General features: G+C 39.5%; 1 protein-coding gene across 3 annotated transcripts in view; it reads left to right on the top strand.

The window, feature by feature from the left end:
- Positions 1-1,128: 1,128 nt before the first annotated feature.
- The window catches only part of LOC118106101 (chloride channel protein 2), a 148,419-nt gene continuing 127,646 nt past the window's right edge, over positions 1,129-21,901 (top strand). For all 3 annotated transcript variants that reach the window (XM_035154358.2, XM_047339589.1, XM_035154357.2), the window contains exon 1: positions 1,129-1,355. In XM_035154358.2, coding sequence (XP_035010249.1) covers positions 1,305-1,355 — 51 coding nt within the window. In that variant the 5' untranslated portion in view covers positions 1,129-1,304. The remainder of the gene's footprint in view (positions 1,356-21,901) is intronic.

Below are 21,901 nucleotides of genomic sequence, written 5' to 3'. Positions count from 1 at the left end.
CTCTATGTGGCAGTAATGGCATAATCCGGTTGAATGTGTGTTTTTTAAGTGCAGTGTATTATTGAGTTGAGTATGTCTTATCCTTAGCCTTGTCCAGATGTTTTGCTCTTTGGTGCTTTTTGCCGTCCTCACTGTGCTCACTTCCTGCTGTACTGCATAAAGGTCTCTGCCTGTGTGAGCTACATCACAGCTATGCTGCCATCCTTTAATAATGTCTCCTTGGATTATTGTTTTGAAAGAAAGCATGAAAGAAGAAAGAAAGAAAGACAAAAAGGAGGAAGAAAGATAGAAAGAAATACAGAAAGAAGGAATGAAAGAAAGACAGAAAGAAAGGAAGACAGAAAGACAGAAAGACAGAAAGCAGAAAGAAGGAAGACAGAAAGACAGAAAGAAAGAAATAAAGGAAAAAAAGATAGAAAGAAAGAAAGAAAGAAAGAAAGACAGACAGACAGACAGACAGAAAGGAAGACAGAAAGAAAGAAAGAAAGAAAGGAAAGATAGAAAGAAAGAAAGAAAAAGAAGAAAGAAAGAAAGAAAGACAGACAGACAGACAGACAGACAGAAAGAAAGAAAGAAAGAAAGAAGAAAAAGAGAAAGAAAGAAATAAGGAAAAAAAGATAGAAAGAAAGAAAGAAAGAAAGAAAGAAAGAAAGACAGACAGACAGACAGAAAGGAAGACAGAAAGACAGAAAGACAGAAAGAAAGAAATAAGGAAAAAAAGATAGAAAGAAAGAAAGAAAAAAAGATAGAAAGAAAGAAAGAAAGACAGACAGACAGACAGACAGACAGACAGAAAGACAGACAGACAGAAAGAAAGAAAGAAAGAAAGAAAGAAAGAAAGAAAGAAAGAAAGACAGACAGAAAGACAGACAGAAAGAAAGAAAGAAAGAAAGAAAGAAAGAAAGAAAGAAAGAAAGAAAGAAAGAAAGAAAGAAAAAGAGAAAGAAAGAAATAAGGAAAAAAAGACAGAAAGACAGAAAGACAGAACGACAGAAAGTTGTCTCCTGAATAGTTGGAAACAGCACGCTGTGAGTGCACAGCCTTGATTGACGCACAGCTCCAGATGGGAGGGTGGATCCTGGAGAAAGTCCCGCCTCACGGTGTCTGAGCGCAGACTTGTCTTGGATATAAAATGAAGGAACTTGGTGACAGCGGGCCGCAGTGTGTAGCTGGAGTTCACCAAGTGAGCTCACACACACGAGCTGCAGTCAAACCAATGCTTTAACAGCGCGCACACAGAAACACATCGCTGTCTGCTCTGAAGTCAACCAGTAGATCCGGGGGCCGGGCACACACACGCAGCCATGGCGGGGGACGGCTCCGACCAGCGGGCGCTGCAGTATGAACAAACCCTGGTGAGTTGGACCTGTTGTCTCTGAACTTTGTTCGCCGACCACACTGTGAGCTACGTGTTGTCCTCCTGCGGGGACAGGGAAGCCAGACTCCCCTGACAAATCCTGTCATTTAAAGCGCTGCCCGGCTGGCGGGCGAGCTGCACAGACCTGCTACTGTAACGACACAATACAAATCAGTGGTCAAACAAAAGTTGTATTTCGACTGAATAAACGCGTGTTGGTGCAGGACATGTGCGCCGAACGTGTGTTTCCCATGTCACAGTGTGTGTCTGTGAATTGTGTGATTTTTACTGGAGCTTGTGTGTGTGTGTGGCGACAAAGAGAAGTAAAAGTTGTCCGTTTCTAAACGAAGTTCTCCTCCTGTACACTCACGTGGGAGTGCTGAGGCTTGTGGTGGTGCAGGCAGCTGTGTGAGGCTTTAAGCGTCTGTAAGTACACAATGTGCCTTTTTGTGTGCTTGTCAGGCCGCATAAGAAGCCAAGGACACACTTTGTGAACTGTCAAACACTTAATATAGTTCTGTACTATGTTACAGTTAGTTTAGGCTCATTGTCAGAACCTCTGGATTTGACCAACCTGTGACAGTCTCCTGTGGTTAGATCTGGTCCCAACTCTACTGTGAATCATTAAGACCCCCCTCAATATATATTGTTGTAAACACATATTAGAAAGATGTGCGGCATACGATTAATATAATTATACATCTATTTATTAACCACATATCCACTTTATGAGCCGGTGGTTAGCATTTACTGTACACCTGGTGGTCAGTAGGGAGCAGCAAGACGGTATTAAAAGTTGCTATTTTATGCATTGAAGTGCTGCTTGGTGCTTAATAGATAAGCTGAGCCCCTTAATGGTGTGTAAAAGACCAGTGGAAATATTACGTAACATGTGTATTTTGTTAATAAGCAAATTAAATCTTCCTTTACAGATTTCTTTCAATGGCCTTTTTTTGTAGAATTATGCCCATCAAGTACTATGGTTTGGCAAATATTCTGCCTGATGCTATGGATGAAATATATATTGCATGCAAGAGTATGATGTCTTCACAGCAACAGTACAGCAGTCATTATGCCAAGTGGGCTGTCATCCTGAAACGTACAGTAAATAGGGGTGAGGAACTTAGTGTGTGTGGGCTGCATACAACCACCACCATCCAACAATAGATCAATTCACTGCTGTTGTTCTGCGTGCATCATGGGAAAAGCTGCTGTTTACATGTACTGTACATGCATGGTGTGTGGTAAGATGCCCTGCAACTTAGGGTTGGATCCTGCATGCAGGGCCCACTGAGTGTGAACAGTGATTGAATCTGAGTTTAGACATTAAAGTGACTGTATGCCTCCAGCTTTTATCTGAAGGTACTTTTAGCATAGATAACAAGCAGGCAGTTGTTGGGATCCAAAGATGTTTTGCACCCAGTCTAGAAGGTAAATCATTGAGTGAATAGTCCGATCTTAAGCCTGTTTTATACAGCAGGGGGCTCCCAAACATTTTCATGTCACATGCCCTAAAACAGACACTGATTAGGATCCATGGACACCCACTTTAGTTTTGTCGTAGGGATCTCCATAAGGATTGGTTATTAATGTTTAGCAATGAATTGTATAACACGGCAGATAAAAGTGTTCAGGGGAGAAACAAAGGCTGAGTTTCTCGTGGAGAATCAAACACAACTGATCATTTTGCTCCTCTTGAAGGACTCCCTGTGGTTCCTAGATCCCTCTTAGAGCAGCGTGGAGATCACATCATGCCCCTCAGAGCGATTAAGTGGGTTTGGACTATGTGTGTCTCCAGTTGAACTTTTCTTAACAAAACTTGTGTCAAGCCTTAAGAATCTGCTGTTTGAAGAGATTTGTTTTATAGGCCAACTGAACCCATTCAGTGGCAGCGAGGCTTTGAATCAAGAAGAGCCACAACTGTAACACTTCTTTGGGCCTCTGTTTCCTTTTGTTAAAAAAAGACGTTTTTTTTCTTCCCCACCTCTCTGTGTGCTGTTAATCTGTGTGTGTGTGTGTGTGTGTGTGAGAGAGAGAGATTACACAACATGCGACCCGCTGATTCAGCGCTGGACACTGTGTCACCCTCGCAGGGTCTCGTGCTCGGCCCTCCCGCTCTCTGAGAGGAACGTGCACGCAGCACTCTCTGGGAAAAAAAGAAATCCACACTTCCACACCTCCTTTTTCTGTAAATATGAAATCTCCCTACTGTACTTGGATGATTGAGATGCGAACACAATAGTGAAAGCATCTAAATAAAATCAAATAAAAATAGCTACAGTGTGAGAATAACCTCTTTTTTTTTTTTTACATAAATGCACTCTCTCTATTCCCCCTCATCTCCTCACCGTGGGTTGTAGTAACATGGTGTCTTTGTGTGATATTGGCAGTCAGGATGGTTGTGTGGGTTTGTTGTGGGCAGTGGATGCTCAAAGAGGCCACAGTGTAGTGTGGCTGTGAGAGGCTGAAAGGCTGCCTGTACAGAAATGTTGGTGAAGTTGCAAAATAAAACCATCCTTAACATATTGTGTGTTAACAACAGGGTGATGCATCGCTTGTATTTGTGTAAATTGATTTCTTTTAGAGGATACTGTTGAGTACGCCATTGTTTGTTTGGAATATAATTGACACCTGTTTTGGTGTATTGACGAAAAGGTACATTAAATAAAATGGATACATATGCAGTATATTTTATACGCTAAACTACAACATTCAGTATTGGCAAGAAGGCTCACATGATTTTAGTGTCGTGAACATCTTATAACTGTTTCAGCAGGTTTTTCAAGATAAAAAAAATTAAAGAATGCATTGAGATTGAAACTAAAATGTGGGCTCTGACACAAGTAACCTTTGCCATTACAGTGTTGTTGCAAACCACAGTGTCTTGCAGGTCTTTAAGTATGAACCATTATTTACACGCTACGACCATCACAAATTGGTCAAAACAATCAGTTGTGTTACTTTGGCATAAATTAGGTTATGTGGACATGACTGTCTGTATATACGTTGTAACATTATTGTACCAATACTTATTAATTAGGCCACTTTGTTATCAAAGGTAAAGTTTTATGAGATGTTAGTACAATGTGACGCAATATATCAGCTTTTGTGAACCTCAGGAATGGATTAGTCATAGTCAAGTGTCCCTACTGAACATGAGATACCTTGTTTGACGTTGTACTGGGGTGGTGAACCCTTTTTCCTTTCAAAGGCTATTTCAAATTTTGTAAAATCCTAGGTTAGAATAAATTATTGAACACATATCACAATAATTGCTTGAAAACAATGACTGAAAGAGCTTCTCTGTCAACGTGTCTGATGTCCAATGATAGTGATGATGATACTTGAGCTGGTCTAAGCCAAATCAGCTTGTTCAAACAAAACCGCTCATTCGAGCAGATCTGCAGTAGCAATAAGGATTCATTACAAATATAGATTTAAGCTTCTTTGCATTCACTTAATCACCACAAAAGTTACCAGCATAAAATTGTATCTGTTATCGAACAAAAAAAATAATCAAGACTGTTATTTTGTATCTCTGAGTTGATGTGTTTGTTTTCTTGACTTGTCTGAAATGACCCTGAGGCAGTGGTTACCTTATTTGCGTAAACAGTGTTTAGAGTCTTTTGTTTGAGCCACAACTCTTTGTCCAGATTTGTAATAATTAACCAGATAATCAATATGATCCCATTTATTGGATCATAATGATAGGAAATTCTTAAAGGAACGTTGAACCAATTTTACAGATCAAGATAAATGTACGCGTTGTGGTGAGTACTAATATGAAAACTGGACTTGAATTTATAAAAGATCATCAGGGTTATATCGGCTTGGAACTAAAGACAACACATTTTAACGTCTGTTTTACAAACTGGAGGCAGAAGTTCAAAAGATGTAGTTTCCTTTCCAGCCAGGGAGGGGCTAACACACATTGTGTTTACAGTGTTGTTTTGATGGGGCCGCAACTAAGAGCTCATTATTGATTAATCTGCCACGTGTTTTCTAGATGAATCATTTGCTCAGCAAAATGTTATTGTGTAATTGCCCATCACAAGTCGCAGGTGACTTATTCAGATCAGTTCTTTTGTTTGGTCAACATTCCAAAACTCAAAGAAATTGATTAAAACTATAAGAAAACCATATTTATGTTTGAGAAGCTGGAAGCAGTTCATTCTTTATTTTGTTCTCTTCAGAATTTCTTTAAAATGTTGTCTTGATTATATTAATTGTCTCTAAATAATATTGGGTTGATCAAATAATTCATTATTAACTATTTATTTTCAGCTTTGTTAACTTAACTAATATTGGTGAATTAAAAGTTTATGGAAGAAGCACCCCTAAAGCTCTAGCTGCTCATTTGTTGTTACCAAGCTATCCAAACGACCTGGGCCAACCTGATTAACATAAAATAGCTAACCGTAACACACTGACAAAGTCTTCTGAGGGTCACACAAAAACACACACAAAGATGCACCTTTTTAAAATACAAATTCTCCACATGCCAAAGTGTAAGCTATATTGAGACACTATCAAAGGAGTATCACATGTACTGAACTACTACACCTTGCATAACAAACAATATGTCCTGTGCCAGAAAGTTTGAGAGGATTATGTTCCACTGGGAGGGGCTATACTGACTGTAATGCCCATTTCCCTAAAGAACATGACAACATCCTTATTGCTAACCGTGCGTGTGTGTGCGTGTGCGCGCGTGTGCGTGTGTGTGTGTGTGTGTGTGTGTGTGTGTGTGTAGTCTCATGACCAGAAATCCTGGCGCTTGTTAAGGTGTGTGTGAACAGTGTGTAGAGGATGTTCATAGAAGAGTCATATAAGGTCACAGGGAACCACGCTGCTGTTAATGGTCGTGTTCCACTATAACACCTTGTGGCTATGAAACCCTATAATTCCATGTTGTACATGCCAGAAGCAGAGTTACAGCTGTTTACATGCCAGACCTTTGCACTTAAACCTGTCTCTGTTGGTACTGACTATTTCATGTGAAAAGAAGGTATAGTCAGTCAAATTTTTCTGCCAGGAGGCCCTGTGGTTTATGAATGCAATAAGGAAGCGAAACTGTCTGCAAGAGAAACATGGGAATGTAATAAGTTGCTTGGGCATGTTTTCTCGTGTGTGTATGTATTTGTATGTTGTGGCCATCTGTCTTGCTGTGATCCAGGGTAATTTGTAACCCTGTGTTATTCTCCTCGCTGTAGTAATTGGGCTTTATGTAGCTGTGGCAATGTCTGTTTGATGTCTGCTCCCTTGCAGCAATAGTGGAAATTTCTCCTTACCTAAGCTCTAAACTCCTCCATTTCACTATCACTTCATCATGCCTTGTGGGCAAAGTCTTCTTTTTTTATTTTTCAAGACAGGTCAACAACTCCTTGACCCCTGGCTTTAGTGTGCGGAGAAAGGGGTATTTGCATAGCATTTGTTCAGAGCAAGGCTGTGAATAGGCTGGGTCTGGCTGCAGATAAGCATTAAGAGCCTCCATTGGTTTTTCTGTGTGTGTTACAAAAGATAAACCTTTGCTTTTTCTCCATAAAAGTGAACTCTCCACCTCCCATTTACTTTCTGCACAAACAAATCTGTGATGGATTTCCTCAGTCGGGGCTCGTGGTGTGAGATGGATCAAGCGCAAACATTTGCACAATGGCAAAAGAATTAAGCCTCCTTATGAGGAACTGTTTGTCAAAACTGTGAATTTGTGTGAACACTCCACAGTACAACAGAATAAATGTTGACTGTGTCTGTTGGTAAAGCCAAAAGTGGAGTGTGTTTGTTCTAAGATGCATTGATCAAGCAGGCTGAGTCGTGTTAATGGTTAATGACTGAGAGAAGGAGAGAATGGGCTCGATGGGTCAATAGATTAACAGATGAGTGAGATTCAGCTGTTGAGGCGTGTCCCTTGATTAGTACCATGCAATTATTTGTTCCTCCTCTTGTGTCCTTAACAAATGTGTATTAGAGAATATATAGAAATCTGAGATCTAAGGCAAGTGGATGTTGGTTCAGTGATAACTCTCTGTAACTGTCTTTATTAGATGAACTCACAACAATGCCAGGTGAATACAGGTTTACAGCAGAGTAGAGAATTGGATAAAACATGAAAAACACAAAGTACATTAAATAAGTTGGTTCATCTTGTATCAAGCCATAATGAAGTCAGACTGGAAGTTTTTATCATAATGCAAAAGTCAACTTTACAACAACTGTCAAACATTTTCTAAAGCTCACCACAAGAAACAAACAAATCAAAGACATTTACTACATTCCTGACAGCCACTGACTTTGAATATTGCTTAAACTAGCACTTCAATTACTTTATTACCCCTATTACTCCAATTTATGACTATTTTGTCTATCAGATGTCAATCAAGACATTATCACATTTTCTCTAAAGCTTATAGGGGCTGTGAATTGTTTTTTTCTGACCAAAAATCCAACACCCTAAGATATTTATGTTGCGAAAACAATAAGGTCAGCAAATCATCACCTTGGAGAAGCTGGAATCAGAGGATGTTTGTCAAAAGTTTTTCCTTACTTGGGGCCACAAGATGTGAATCTGTTCTCTACTAACAAGACCTGACAAACTGAATTGAAGAACGAATTGATCAGTTGAAGGGGATCTTATGTCTTCTTACAAACACTATTAAATATTAAACATTTCCTCAGAAGAAGCTGGAGTTTTATCTCCCCAGTTCCTATTTAAGAATATATATTGACAGAATTGCCATTCCCAGCTTTTTTACATGCGTCAGTTTGATTTTAAAGCACTATTTGCAGTTAAATTAAAAGCAAAGTTGTGCTGGCCTTGAAATTCTGAACATATAATTACCATCACTCAGCTCTTAAAATTAGAATATGTCAAGTTCCAGAAGTTTTATTCATCATTGTTTTATTTATCACTGAAAATACTTCAATAGATAATAATAATTACGTCAACAGAAAAATGATAGAAGTAAAGTGAAAAATCTGTCAAAACAATTTGTTCTGACTACACATCGACTGTCTATTGCGATGCATGAGGTTTTTTTGTTATTAAGAGAGGGGAGATAAAGCTGAAATATTTGCAGAGCTTTGCGATCATGTCAGACCCAGGAGGACCGAGGAGAGGCCAGTATAAAGAGAACTCCTGGAAATACGGTTGACAAATCCAGTCTGATCCTTGGGATTTTGATGTGGAGCCGAACAAGCGGTCATTGTGTGACCCTGGCAGAGCTGAGATGTGACGGTGCAGTGAGACAAAGAGCCAAACAGGAGAGAAACGCAATGAGTAATGGTTTGTTCGACTGTAATAAAAGGTGATTATGTGTGAATTAGTACAAAATACTGGAAGATCAGATATCCATTCGTCAACATTACTGAAATACTATTGTTTTAATTATTTTCGTCTGAGAATAAATATAACAATGACAACGCAGAAGTGAACTTTTTATTTTTTTCAACAAACTTTTTATTTTTATTTTGTGAGACTGTGTTAGATTGTGTCCATGCATCTCATTCAGTTTACTTGCATGTTGCAGCTTTATTGACTTGATTGACCTTTTTCATCACTGCGAGCACGTCCTCGCAAATGGAGCACACTGGTTTATTTTGTCTATTTCATTTTTCAATTTCTATGGGATAGCGCAACATTTTGCATCTACTTTAGTTTTCTTGACATTTGCCATGATGCTTGTCAATGATGAGTGCAACTGCTACATGTTCATCCTAACAGGTTGATTAATCCTGATATACAGCCTAAAGGGGGTCATTATTATTGCAGGCAGAAAGCCATTATTTCCATAGTTCTGACTTGATGTTTTTATGACTCCGTGATGGCGACAGCCAATGGCTGGAGGCTTTATGATTCGTGGTTGTCTTTCTGTCCGTCCCATTCTTGTGAACACAGTATCTCAAGAACGTCTTGAAGGAATTTTTTCTTCTTTGGTCAAATGTTCACTTGGACTCAAGGATGAGTTTATTATATGTTGGTGGTGGCCAAAGGTCAAGGTCACTGTGACCTCACAAAACGTTTTGCATTGTGCTATTTTAATTTCTCTCAGATTAACTGATTGGATTGAGATGCTCAAAGGTCAAGGTTATGTTGGCCTATATACGTTTTTTTTCTGCCTTTTAAACATGATATGAAATATGTAGACTGAAACTTCTTATGTTCATTAATTGTCTCACACCACAGATCAAACATTTTGGAGGTTCCCCACCCCTGCTTTAAAACCTGGTTCAAAAGGAAACTGCATTAAACTGATGAATAAATTCCCTGTTTTTTAAAGAAATGGGGAAAATGTTCACTGTTCCCACCCACATAAATAATTCATTCCTGACTTTTTATTTCACCATATAACTCTTCTTGAAAAGCAAAGGGATGCAGCACCATTTCCCTTTTTATATGAGCTACTCTGCTTTCGCACTTTCTCATATTTGCAAAAAGCACATGGGCAGAGGAGACAATAAGCCTCTTACATTTTGCAATGCAACCATTGTCCGAACAATAATATTAATATTATTGTTGGATCACAGTAATTAATCAGTGCTTGCAGTACGGTGACTTTCTCACTCTGTTTGCCCTGGGTTATGTCTGTCAGGCAACCTACAGGCTGTGCTATCACTTTGGTAGGATATAACCTGTGTTTATTTACATAAAAGTCCAGGAAGTTGTTGAGTTGGCTGTATTCAATAATATTTTCAGCATTATTTGTTATAAGTACAATATTAATATGTAATGTCAAATACGGGCGATTACTAAGGGCAATGCTAATAAAAGAAGGTGTAATAACCAATTGTATTCATTCATTCATATGCTAAAGATAGCATTCGTTGCACATGACTTAGGTTGACTTATGAAACCAAACCTGCACCTTTGACTGTGAAACTCGCTGCTCATCTTCAATGAATCATTGTTTAATGTAATTGAATAGCAGTTGCCTCTTGTCACTGCCAGTTTAAGAACACATTATCTTTCTGTTGACTCAAACATGCGGACCGCCTGGACAAATACAGCTGAGTCACCTTGAAGTTACTGTGTTCCATGATAAAGCAGCAAAGTCAAAGTTGACAAATCAGCGGATGTTCACTATCAGCTGTGTGTGTGTGTGTCTGTTTTTGAGATTTTCCATGTCTGGAGCTGCTTTTACCTAAAACACCTTTTTTCGATAAAACAGTGTCTTGTTTATGTATCAACTGTGCGTCGTGAGACAGATCCAGACTTGGGATGTTTCAACTGATTAACCTTGGCTGTTAACAAGGATCCATCTCTTTTCACCTTGTCTGAATTCATGTGTCTGCAGTATGGTGATATGCTTCGAAGAAATCTGCTGGAGTGTCTCTGCCTAATTGTGTGTGTGTGTGTGTGTGTGTGTGTGTGTGTGTGTGTGTGTGTGTGTGTGTGTGTGTGTGTGTGTGTGTGTGTGTGTGTGTGTGTGTGTGTGTGTGTGTGTGTGTGTGTGTGTGTGTGTGTGTGTGTGTGTGTGTGTGTGTGTGTGTGTGTGTGTGTGTGTGTGTGTGTGTTCTGCCTTTTAATAAGTGGAAAGCTCAGTAATCGATAACGGTGAGCCGCAGAGTGAGGGCCAGTGCCAGCTTAGCCAGAGGCTTTTCTATGCTTAATTGTATTACATCCTGATGTGTCATAACTTTGTATGATACCATAATCTTATGCATTTTTAGTTTTTGTGTTATGTTATTAGCAAACCAAAAATAGAGCTCAGTCTGAGTTTACCACTCCATCATATTTATTACTTTCAACGATTTTAAAAGTAAGGAATTTAATTCATAAAACATACAATGATAATATTTTTGACAATATTTTTCTCAATACAATTTTCATTGATTAGGAATATACTAATTGGTTTTAGCTAATCTAGGAATGGTTACCAGATAAATCGAACTACTTCATTACGTTGATAACACAATATTGTTAAATTGCATGTTCAGTCCAAAAATATCATAATTCGCCTCACAGGTATAATCTAATCTCACAATTTGCACATGACGTCTAATAACTGTCTGTTGTGGTGCAGTCGTATCAAGCTGAGTATTGGTCATGCAGATGTTTGTCTCAACAGAAAAGAGGATATGATGTGGAACTAGTCCCTCCATCCTCAGCTTACTTCATCATCCATTGATCAATATAGCTGCTAGTATCATCGTCTTGTGGTCTGACAGGATGATCTTCTCACTTCTGCTCATCCACATCGTGGCTGAACGCCTCAGTCATCAGAACATGTTTGACTGTTGTGCGTCCACATTGATTAGTCACCAGCAGCCCTTTGTTCAAACTTGAACATCAGGTGGTCAGCGTGAGACACCATTATTTCTGGTTGAGTTTTTGCCTGTCCAAACAAAGTGCAGAGTTAAATTCGCCCCAGCTGTATTTCAATGCGGCCATCATGAGAAATTGGGGTGTAACAACCAAGCTTTGCTGATGACACGCCTTTTCTAAAACCGAGCTAGAAAAACCACAATTCTGTGATAAAGACTGATTCTGAAAGTTTCCACCTAACAGAGCTTATTTGGCTTGGTGGGTGGGTGGAGACGCAATGTTCTTAGCATATATAGGTAAGTCCAATGTCAATATAATGTATTTTCACAAAGCATTATTTGCAAGCAGTTTCAGTGAAGTGGAACATTAAACACTGTGAACAACACTGTTATAGCTCTAACATTAGTCATACAAGTTATTGTGTTTGGAATTACACTCAACGAATGAGAAGTGCAGGGACATTAGTCATATGAATGAAAAATGGTGTGAATAAAAGAAAGCAAATATACTGTATGTGTGTATTTCCAGGGATCATCTGATCCTCTGACGAATATTGTGTGTGTTTTAGGGCGAGTTCACACCAAAAAGTCTGGTTCATGGTTCGAATCAGTGTCAGAATGATGCATTGTTCCAAGTTTTCCAATTTAAATGTCCAGTGCGCAGGGAGCGTGTCTGTGAGCATTTGGCAACTTGGTGACAGGATGTGCCTGGCGCATCTGAAAACGGCGAGATTGAGATGTACTGGGTGTGTTAGTGGCAGGATAACAGACATCGTTTCATTACCTTTACCCTTCCCTTTACGTAAGGTTTTCCTATGAAATTTGATCTACGCCGCTATCACACCCAGTTTGTCTCAATCTCCCCCAGTTTCCAGATGCGACAGGCGCATCCTGTCACCAAAATACCAAATGCACACAGTCATACAAAATGGGTCCTCCTATTTTTATTAACAGTTTGGCCTCGGAGTTACTGCAGACAGTGTGTATCAAACTAAAGCCTTTTATAGAGGCTCCATAATGTGATAGAGAAACGTTTCATCTCTCATCCAAGAGGCTTCTTCAATTCAGTTTGTCAGGTCTTGTTAGTAGAGAACAGATTCACATCTTGTGGCCCCAAGTAATTTATCCCCTTCCCACAACTTAACAAGTCGTGGACACGCAATCAATTTTCCCCCAAATGTCACTAGAGGGGCTCGGTGATTATGCAAATACCTGTTACCATTACAATTTTCTAAAAAACTCTACATTAAATAAATGTGAATTTAATTAATATGAGCCTTCTTACTTGTAACATGTTACCATATTATCACCTGTAGAGGTGGAGTGAAATTTTCATGCGGGTGCAGGTCTCTAAAATTGAAAAAATCATTATTTTGGGTAGGTGATGGGCGGATAAGTCAAGCATATGTCCGCATTCGGATGTCGTCAGAGCCGATCAGCGCATCTCTAACATACAGATACACTGAACTGAGGAAGGCATTTGTAAAAATCTCTCTTTTAGTGACGTAAAACGCTGTTTTAATGTGTGTGTGGACGTGAAGCCCGGACGCAGAGGAAAATTATATTTTATTAGTGTGGACAGGGCCTGAGTCTATTGTCTGTCTACATTAGCTGTTGGTCAGAACTATAGAAGATGCAGCCATAACTGCAATGTTGATATCAAAAATGTTGCGATGGTTTTTAATGCTTCAGTTGAAAAACAGCTCATGGTATTGTTTAAGCTAACCTTTGAGTAGCTACAGTTGGCATACTAATTTTACAGACATGGTAGTGGCTCTGTAAGGCTGTGGTTAGCCTGCTTACATACTCATAATGCTCACATGTTCATGTAGAGCAGATATAATGTATACACTGTTCTTCTTAGTTTAGACTGTTAAAAGGGGATTAGCTACTTAGCACTAAACTCAAAGTACACTTGAGGCTGATGGTCATTAGTAAGTATTTGGTCTTTAGCGAGTATGTTGCAAAAGAAGAAAAGTCGGAAAGATTCATCCTCTTCCTCTGTCCGGACCAAATTAGAAGACAGTTCAACTTTTCCTCTGAGGACTCAAAATGAGAAGTTAACTAATTATAGCATTTATCTTCCTTTTCAATTGGGACAGAGAAGTGCAGAGAAGTTTCATCAGCAATCTTGTATTAGCTTAACATGATAATTGTTGCCATTGATCAGGATGGCTCAAGCAAAACAAGCTGTTTTAATAACCAAATTAATACTCAAGAAATTGCCTAGGTGAAAAATTGGATTTCAAACAGTGAAAAAAAAATCTTCTTTGAGACACTAGGGTTTGTCAGATGAAGAGTCTGAAACCACGCCTATGCTTTTCAAGTGGTCTTGTTTTGGTTGGTTTGTCCTCACCAGGATTTGATTGACAGCTTTTACACCAGCCCAATTCAACCAACTGGGTAAATGGACCTGAATTAGTTCTAACTGATCCAAATAGATTAGGTGTGAAATCACAAATTACAGTAGGAATGATGCTTATAATAAATAAGATAGGATAATATTAATGATAACAATAATTAGCTCAGCTCTTAATCACAGTAGCTCTTCGCAAAACCAACCCCCCTCTTTAATTTTGATTAAGGAGAGCTGTTCAGCAAGTTCTGGAATTCAGGCAATATGCATTAGTAAACTGTAGGCTGTGGTTTCACTGACTCTAATGGGCTCTAGCTTTTGTGAGGTTATAGTGTTAGGGGAGACTGCTGAACGCAATAGTGAAGAGTTTAATGGACAAACTCCACATTCGGTGCTACAGAGAAGGTATTTGCTGAAAACATGTGTAAAAACTTCACCTGCGTAGTGTTAATCCTCAATTCTATTCAATTTTATTTGCATAGTCCCAAATCATAATATACATAATCTCAAGGGACTTTACATTGTAAAGTCGATTAAACCCAGTTTCCACAACGAGCAAACACTTTGGTGATAAAGGAGAGAAAAAGATCCCTCATTAACTGGAAGAAACCTCGAGCAGAACCAGACCATGTGTCTCGATTGGTTGGGGTGAGCGGAGAGAAAGGAAAGGTGGGTGGGAAAGAAGGGAGAGAAGACAGAGAGGAGGGAGAGACCAGGAACAGTTGTGTAACCATCATGTTTCAGCTCTGTTGGACTGGTTGTTATAAGTGTGGTAATTGTAGATGTAAAGATGTTATTAATGATAGCCACACCAGTTAATAAAAACAATAATGATGATGACGATAAATAATAATAATATTTTTAAGTTTCTGTATTGGAGAATATATCTGTTCTATTGATGGGGAGGAGGTGGTGAATTCTTTATGAAATCACTACTGCTCAGAGTTAAATTAATAGACCGACTAGTAAACTCTCTGATGGCTACAGTGCTGAAGAGGAACCTGGGGTTGTTCTTATTTTCTTCTATTAATAATGATGATAATAATCTGTTTAGAAACCAATTTCAGAGTTTCCTTTACTCAGACATTAAATCTAAGTCGCTGTTTAATTACTGGTGTTGTAAAAGGGCTTTTAAACATTATGGCATGTCCTCCGTACTCTTTTTTTTTTTTCAGTGACATCACTGTACTGTGCAAAATACATCTCCAGTTCATCAACCCAGAATTTCACTCACTCCCACCTCCTGCCTGCCTTTTTAATTGCTTTTATTTCAGTGTTGATCGAATGTAATTAAACAGATGCTTGGCAGTGTTTAGCCGCTGATAGAGTTGATCAGTGCTGCATTTGGCAGCCGAGTCCCCACTGTCGTGCACTGACAGATTGGAAGGCATGATGAAAGGTGCTTTGATGCTCCAAACACTGGTTATAAGCAGGCATTACACACATTACACTCTGCTGCACAAGCCGACAGACACACACACACCCCTTTGTAAACTGCACACACATTGCACTAAAGGGCACTTGGCCTTTTTTTGAGAGAGAGCTCCCAGGCAGGTGTGACATGCTCCTCACAACACATTCAACAAGCAGTGCAGATCCCACCTGTTTCATTCTACACAGACTGAGCGCTGCTATAATGACTCATGCTACTCATCATGTGGCTGTGTGATGAGAGAGTCAAAGCGCTGCTAATGGTCCTGGCCCTGAGTATCCGATCACAGCGTGGTGGATTCATTATGAGTACCCCTTCTCCTCTATTTCCCACCTTCCTCTGTTTTATGTTGTTTTGTTAATGTCCTGTCTGCAGATTTGCCTGCTGTGTGTGCTCTTCCTGAACTTCTCCCTCTCTGCCTTGCCTTTTCCTCTCCTATCATCTGACTGCACCCACGCGCATGTTGGCTCACTCAAGAAGCTAATGTCCGAATCTTTAACTTTGTCCGTGTAATTTTTGATTGAATAGAGCAAGTCTTTGTTCGGAGAATTGACCGTGATTAAGTGGGCGTGTTGGTGACATTTAACATCATGTGGATGGTGAGACGACAAGATTTGATCAATTCTGTTGGTACAGGTCAACACCGAAATTGTCAAAAGAAAGGAATAAACATGAAAAGGAAAGGAGACGTGTTGTTTAAAATAACTGATACGATATTCACAGCGTACGGCCTCCTGCTCCTCCCAGGCTCAACCCCTCGACTTAACCAAACAGAATACGCCCTGTAGGTGAGAACGTCTCTGACACAATCTCATGTTGGGTTCTACAAATGTTGGAATGGGCAGCTCCGGACAATCTCCAGATCTGATTCCCAGACACTTCAGTTCAAATGAGAAGATGGCTTCAGTCTCACCTGCTACCAGGCGTAACAGCCTCATGCTTTCTAGCCCAGTTCAGATCAGTTCACCTTCAGCTTCCACCCCCGATTAAATATTGTGGACTAAGTGTGACTTGGCTGGACTTGATAAAATGATGCTTATCCTGGTTCTTAAAAGAACCACTGTGTGTCTACCTATTGCCAAGGACCCTATTTTAAAATTAGATGCTGATATTATCCCAGCGAAAACATTTAGGTCAGAAGAGATTGTATGATTTCCTTCACAAACACAAGAAACTAGTGTCAATAAATACTGCCGTGTGCAAAAGTGGAAGTCAAAGTATGCTAAACATATCAAAGCAGTTTTTGATATGACCTTTTTGTTTTTGTATACTAACATGGTACTTTTTTATTGTATTCTACATTTGTATACTTATTACTGTCAAATCTGCATGTAAAATAGATACTAAAAAGTGAGGCACAATGAACTTGAACTTTTAAAAAGTAACAATGAAGGTATATTCTGCATTGTGCAGTACATGCTTGACATCAGGTGAAGAAACAAGATGTATAGAGACTCTATGAAACACACCAAATGTCATTCAATGTCTCATAAACCACAGTGTGATTTTATTTTATTTTTTTCTGTTAGCTTTAGATTAACACCAGCCCAAAAATGATATGCAAATATTTGAGAACAAGGTAAAAGATAACAATCTTTTAATGTTGGTATATTATTAACAGGGTTTTCATTTTCAAACCCTTTCATTACTCTACATTCACTGACTGTTGTTCACACTCTTGATCAGCTAAACTTGTTTAAAGCAGCATCAGTGGAACCAAGTGAGACACACTCTTCTGAAGTCAATTGGAAAGAGATCTTACAGTGAACGTGATGTTATTTTTATTTGGTAGATCTGGCACATGTTGGCACGTTATTAGTGTAATCCATGAGAGACATCTGATACAAATGGTGTAAAATGTCTGTGTTTTACAGATCTGCCTAGTGTGTGTGTTTTTGTGTGTGTGTGTTTGTGTGTGTCTGGCATGAGGATGCACTGACCAATCCAACCACTGTTCTTGTCACTTTCCCTCTTCAAGTCCCATGTAGTCATTCCAGGAACTAGTCCCTGAGCTCATAGGAGAGCTGTACTATTGGCAAGTGTGTGTTTCTGTATGTGTGTGAGGCTACACTAAATGTGTATGTTGAATAGATGGATTGTGTAATGTGATGTGACAGCAGAGAGAAAAAGAAGAGATTAAGTTCAAGAGTTGGCCTGCTCACTTTAATGGCTCAGCTATTAAAAGAGCCCTTTTTCCACACATCAACAAGCGATTCAAGCACACGCACACACACACACACACACACACACACCCTCTGTCTTATTTATCCACTGAACAAGCAGTGTTTTGTGTAAAAGCATTCAGTGTTCGATATCCGGGTTTATCATGAATCCTCCTTCATTAATGCATATAGATGGTGGTGGTTGAGCCAACATGAGGTGAATGTGTTTCAAAAGCATCAGTAGAAATAATACAGCAAATATAACTTGTGAAATAGATTTTAGAAAGACTTTACACTTCAAGTCTTTATTTTTCCAGCATGTATAAAATGAAAAAGTGCTCTGATTAGTTTAGCATCGCATTGTAATGGGGCTGTACTCTTTAACTTATACCTTGTTGTGCTTTACAACTTACCTACTTACATACCGTTTCTGGTTGTAGTCTCAGACCTGAACTATAATTTTTAGTAGAGTACCCCAACAAAAGTGTTTGTGCTGTTGTTTTGTTTTTTGCAAACAGATTCCACAGCATTCTTTCCCCCTGGGAGAATGACTGCCTTTGAACGCCGCTTTATGCTCCCCCTACACATGCAGAAACGAGCATTAAAGATGCACATTAAACATCACTCCTGCAGTTTGTTTGAAGCTCTGCCCATTTGGTCCCAGTTCCACAGAGTCTGTGCCTGGATTGTGAAGTACTTTGTTCTGGAGTTTATCCTTCTCTCACCCATCAATTTCCCTTCCCCTCCCTCTCTCCTTTCTGCTCCCTCACCCACTTGGTGTTTCACTCATGTTGGCTGTTCACTTCCACAACCAAACCAAGCTAACTGATTACTTCTCACTAGCTGTTTTCATGTCCTGCGGAGGATCTCCAGAGAATTGTGTCCGGACTTTCCCCACAGTTTCTATATGGTCTGGACTTTTCTCCAGTTTGTCTCTCACACATGCACAACTCAGCTGTGGGTTGTCAGGTCATACACGTTCACAACTGCAACAAATCCACACAGGATTCAGCAGGCAGAGGCAGGATATTGCGTATTCATTCCACCGTGGAAATCATGTGATTTTGTTTACATCTCATCGACAACGGTGTCGGCTCTTATCACCACAAACTCTCTTGAAATCTTTGTCTGTGTCTTCAATGTGTATGACTCCGCCTCTTTTATCCGGAGAGATTTTAATTCTGTTTTCTTGATTTTTTTTTCTCATCCCTTCTGTCGCTTGTTAGAACTTGCTGTGAACCCTGTGAGGGATCCCCTGTTTTGGGCTCACATCAGATTCTGGGCACTTTCTGGGGACTTTATACTAGGGGGCAGAAAGTCTGTAGGCTCTCACTCGGACATTTGCATTCACACATACACCTCCTCCGGAGAAACTGCGGTTGATCTTTGGAGGAAAGCCTCTGAAACAGCATCACATTTGAATAGTTTATTTTCCTTTTCTAATTAGTTCTGATCAGTCAGCAGGGACCTGAGTATGGTAAAGTTATCACTAAGCTCCTGAGCTAACAAATAAGCGTATTTTGTGATTCTTCACAAGTTCAAATCCTCTAATTCCTCCTAAACTCAATTTGTCAGAATATGTTAGTAACCTCTTAGCATTTCCAATGGTTTATTCATTCAGATGAACCTTGGTCTCATCATGTACTGAAATGCATTGATTTTACTCATAGATTTGTTCTTGGCACTTCAAGCGTTTTAGATTTACTTGATCTGATCAAAAAGCCACATCACACAGTCAAATGAGTTTGGATGTAACACAGTAATGGTATCTCAAGGTTTTCTCAGAGCTTCTGGAGGGTTTAGGTGCTTTGGGAGCGATGTGAATCTTCACCTCATTCTGAACCATTACTATTTTTACAAAAGCTCAACACGTGTTGTTTTTACACTTGGACATTAGCAGGAACAAAAGTGAAACTAAAATGCTCATAACCATCTTGCAATGTAACAGCGTTTGGCTGCATTCCAAAATCTGGCTTCTGCCGAAAACTCAACTTCCCCAGTGGCCGCCGGTCAGCTGACCGAGTTAAACCAGAAACCTCTCTCACTAACATTCTTCTTGCGTAATCAATTCCTCCAATACCACGGTCTTTTGGAACTCATCATCTGTGACAGCTGTAATTGTCTGTTGGACAGATTTTCTCTGTGGCTCATTTCTCCAGCAAAGAAGTTGGAAGACACTAAGAACTAGTTATCGCTTGTCATGCACTTGTTAATGTTTCACCAGCTTCCACCAGGACTCCTCCTTTCAAAAAGAATGATGCAATAAATAAACATGGAATTTTACAAAAGAATATTGTCCTCCATGGTATCCATCCCCAGGTAGAGAGCTCTCAGCATTTTTTTCCCCCATTCATTCAGCTTAAAGGTTCTGTGCAAAAATGCTTATCAGGCTTATTATGTATTGAGAACACCTGTTTTGGATTTATATGCCAGGTCCAGAATCAGCAAACTGATAAAGTGGGCAAAGAAACAAATATTGGCAGGGGTTTGGCTAAGGGTCCAAAGCAAGATACTGCACAGTGTTCTCATGTGCTAAACTATAACCTGTCTGGATGGCTTAAGCACACAATGGAAGAAGTGTGTTTGCCCCCAAGATCTGGCTTCAAGGATCAGAATCAGGGGAGTTCAGGATGGTGGGAACACATTTGGCATTCAAAGCTCTGCTGAAACCCAGTGTGTGTGATTGTGTTATTGCCTGGCAAGTACATGGCACCTCATATCTGCCCTCTTATCTCAAATCCCACTGTATCTGTTGAAGCATAATTCTACCAGTTAGAGCCAGAAAGCCCAAGTCTCCAACCTATTAATTTCATGGAGTGGGGGGTGCTTCACAAAGCCCGGCCCTGTGTATTGAAGACATTCTGAGTGTGTGTGAAACCTCTTGCATATTAGCAACTGATGCATTCTCAGCATCTTCTCCCCTCACTGCCTTAAACCTTTTTCAAAGACAGCTGGGATCCCAAAACGACACAAGAATTTAGAATTTTCTGCTAACACAATGGCTTTCATTTATTTTGTTGTTGGACAGCTGAATGTAGATTAATGTATTCCTTTTACTTCAATGGAACAAGCTCTTCTACTAATTTTATTTTGGAGAGATTTTGTACAGGACTGTAAAAGGCAGATTAGCAGTTCAGACTGGGCTATTTTATGTTAATTCACAACAACAGAATTCTGTAATTCTGCTGCAAACCCCATTTACCGACAGTTCAACCTTTTTTAAAATTAACTTTTAATGATTTCTCCCGACGATCTGTCCCCCTGTTGGCCGAGGCGACTGTCGATTCAAACTTTCAGGTTTAAGCATGCACAGCGTGAAACACAGGAGCACGCCAACAACAACTCTTGTGCAAGATCTTAACATTTAATAAGTTTACATCTGACATGACATGTTACATATCAACAAGTTAAACAGGAAAGTTAGGTTACCTTCAGTCCAGTGGCTCGGCAGCCGGAAGTACTGTAAATGAGCGCCAACGTCCCGGTGACGCAAACACACGTCCTGAGATCCTGACTCTGACCATAGGTCCTGACGCATGCGTACATAGCACTGCAGTTGCCTTTTGTCTTTGGGTAGATTTTATGATATTTTTTATGTTGCAGTTGGTACTGTTAACAAATGGGTAGTTTGTTTACCCATAATTACAAATTTCACTTGTTGACTAATATACTTAAGTTATTTTGTACGATTTGCATGGATTGTATTTACCACCCTCCAAAATCCTTTTTACAGTGCAGCATTACCAATTTTAGGGACAATACCTGACACAAGTCAGAATGTGCCAAATTTACCTCCTTGTCTTTCAAACATTATATCATCCAAGGCAAATACTGCAAACAGTCCTGTGGGTCTGGCTAACTCTGTTTTGACTTCATCTATTGTGTAGTGCTTTCTTAACTAACTGTAATTATTCTGATAGTCCGAACTATCACAAAAACGATCTACCGTTCAGTTCAGCAGCTCTAGATTTTCCCCAAGAGTCATCATGTTAGTAATCCCATGTGTCCGTACAACTGTTTTAATCAAAGTTCAGTTTTTATTCATACATTTGTGCTGAGTTTGATCCTGTATAACAACAGAATGGTAAGAATTAACAGTTTTGCTGCCATTATCAGTCCTGGAGCAATGATCCTGTATTAGACAAACCATTAGATAATGTCAATTTTTTCCGGATATTGAATTTGGGAATGATGCATTATGGGTCTTTGTAGCCTTAATGTCCTTTATTTTAGAGTAACTGTGCCTCAACACATACCCAGATTAACACATGATAGCCTTACATTGTAAATCTGTTCAAATGAGATATTCTAAACTCAAATTCAAGATTAATTTA

Source organism: Hippoglossus stenolepis, chromosome 4 (genome assembly GCF_022539355.2).
Source record: "Hippoglossus stenolepis isolate QCI-W04-F060 chromosome 4, HSTE1.2, whole genome shotgun sequence".
Lineage (NCBI taxonomy): Eukaryota > Metazoa > Chordata > Actinopteri > Pleuronectiformes > Pleuronectidae > Hippoglossus > Hippoglossus stenolepis.
Note: the sequence above shows the minus strand (reverse complement) of the source record. Positions and strands in the feature narration are given on the sequence as shown.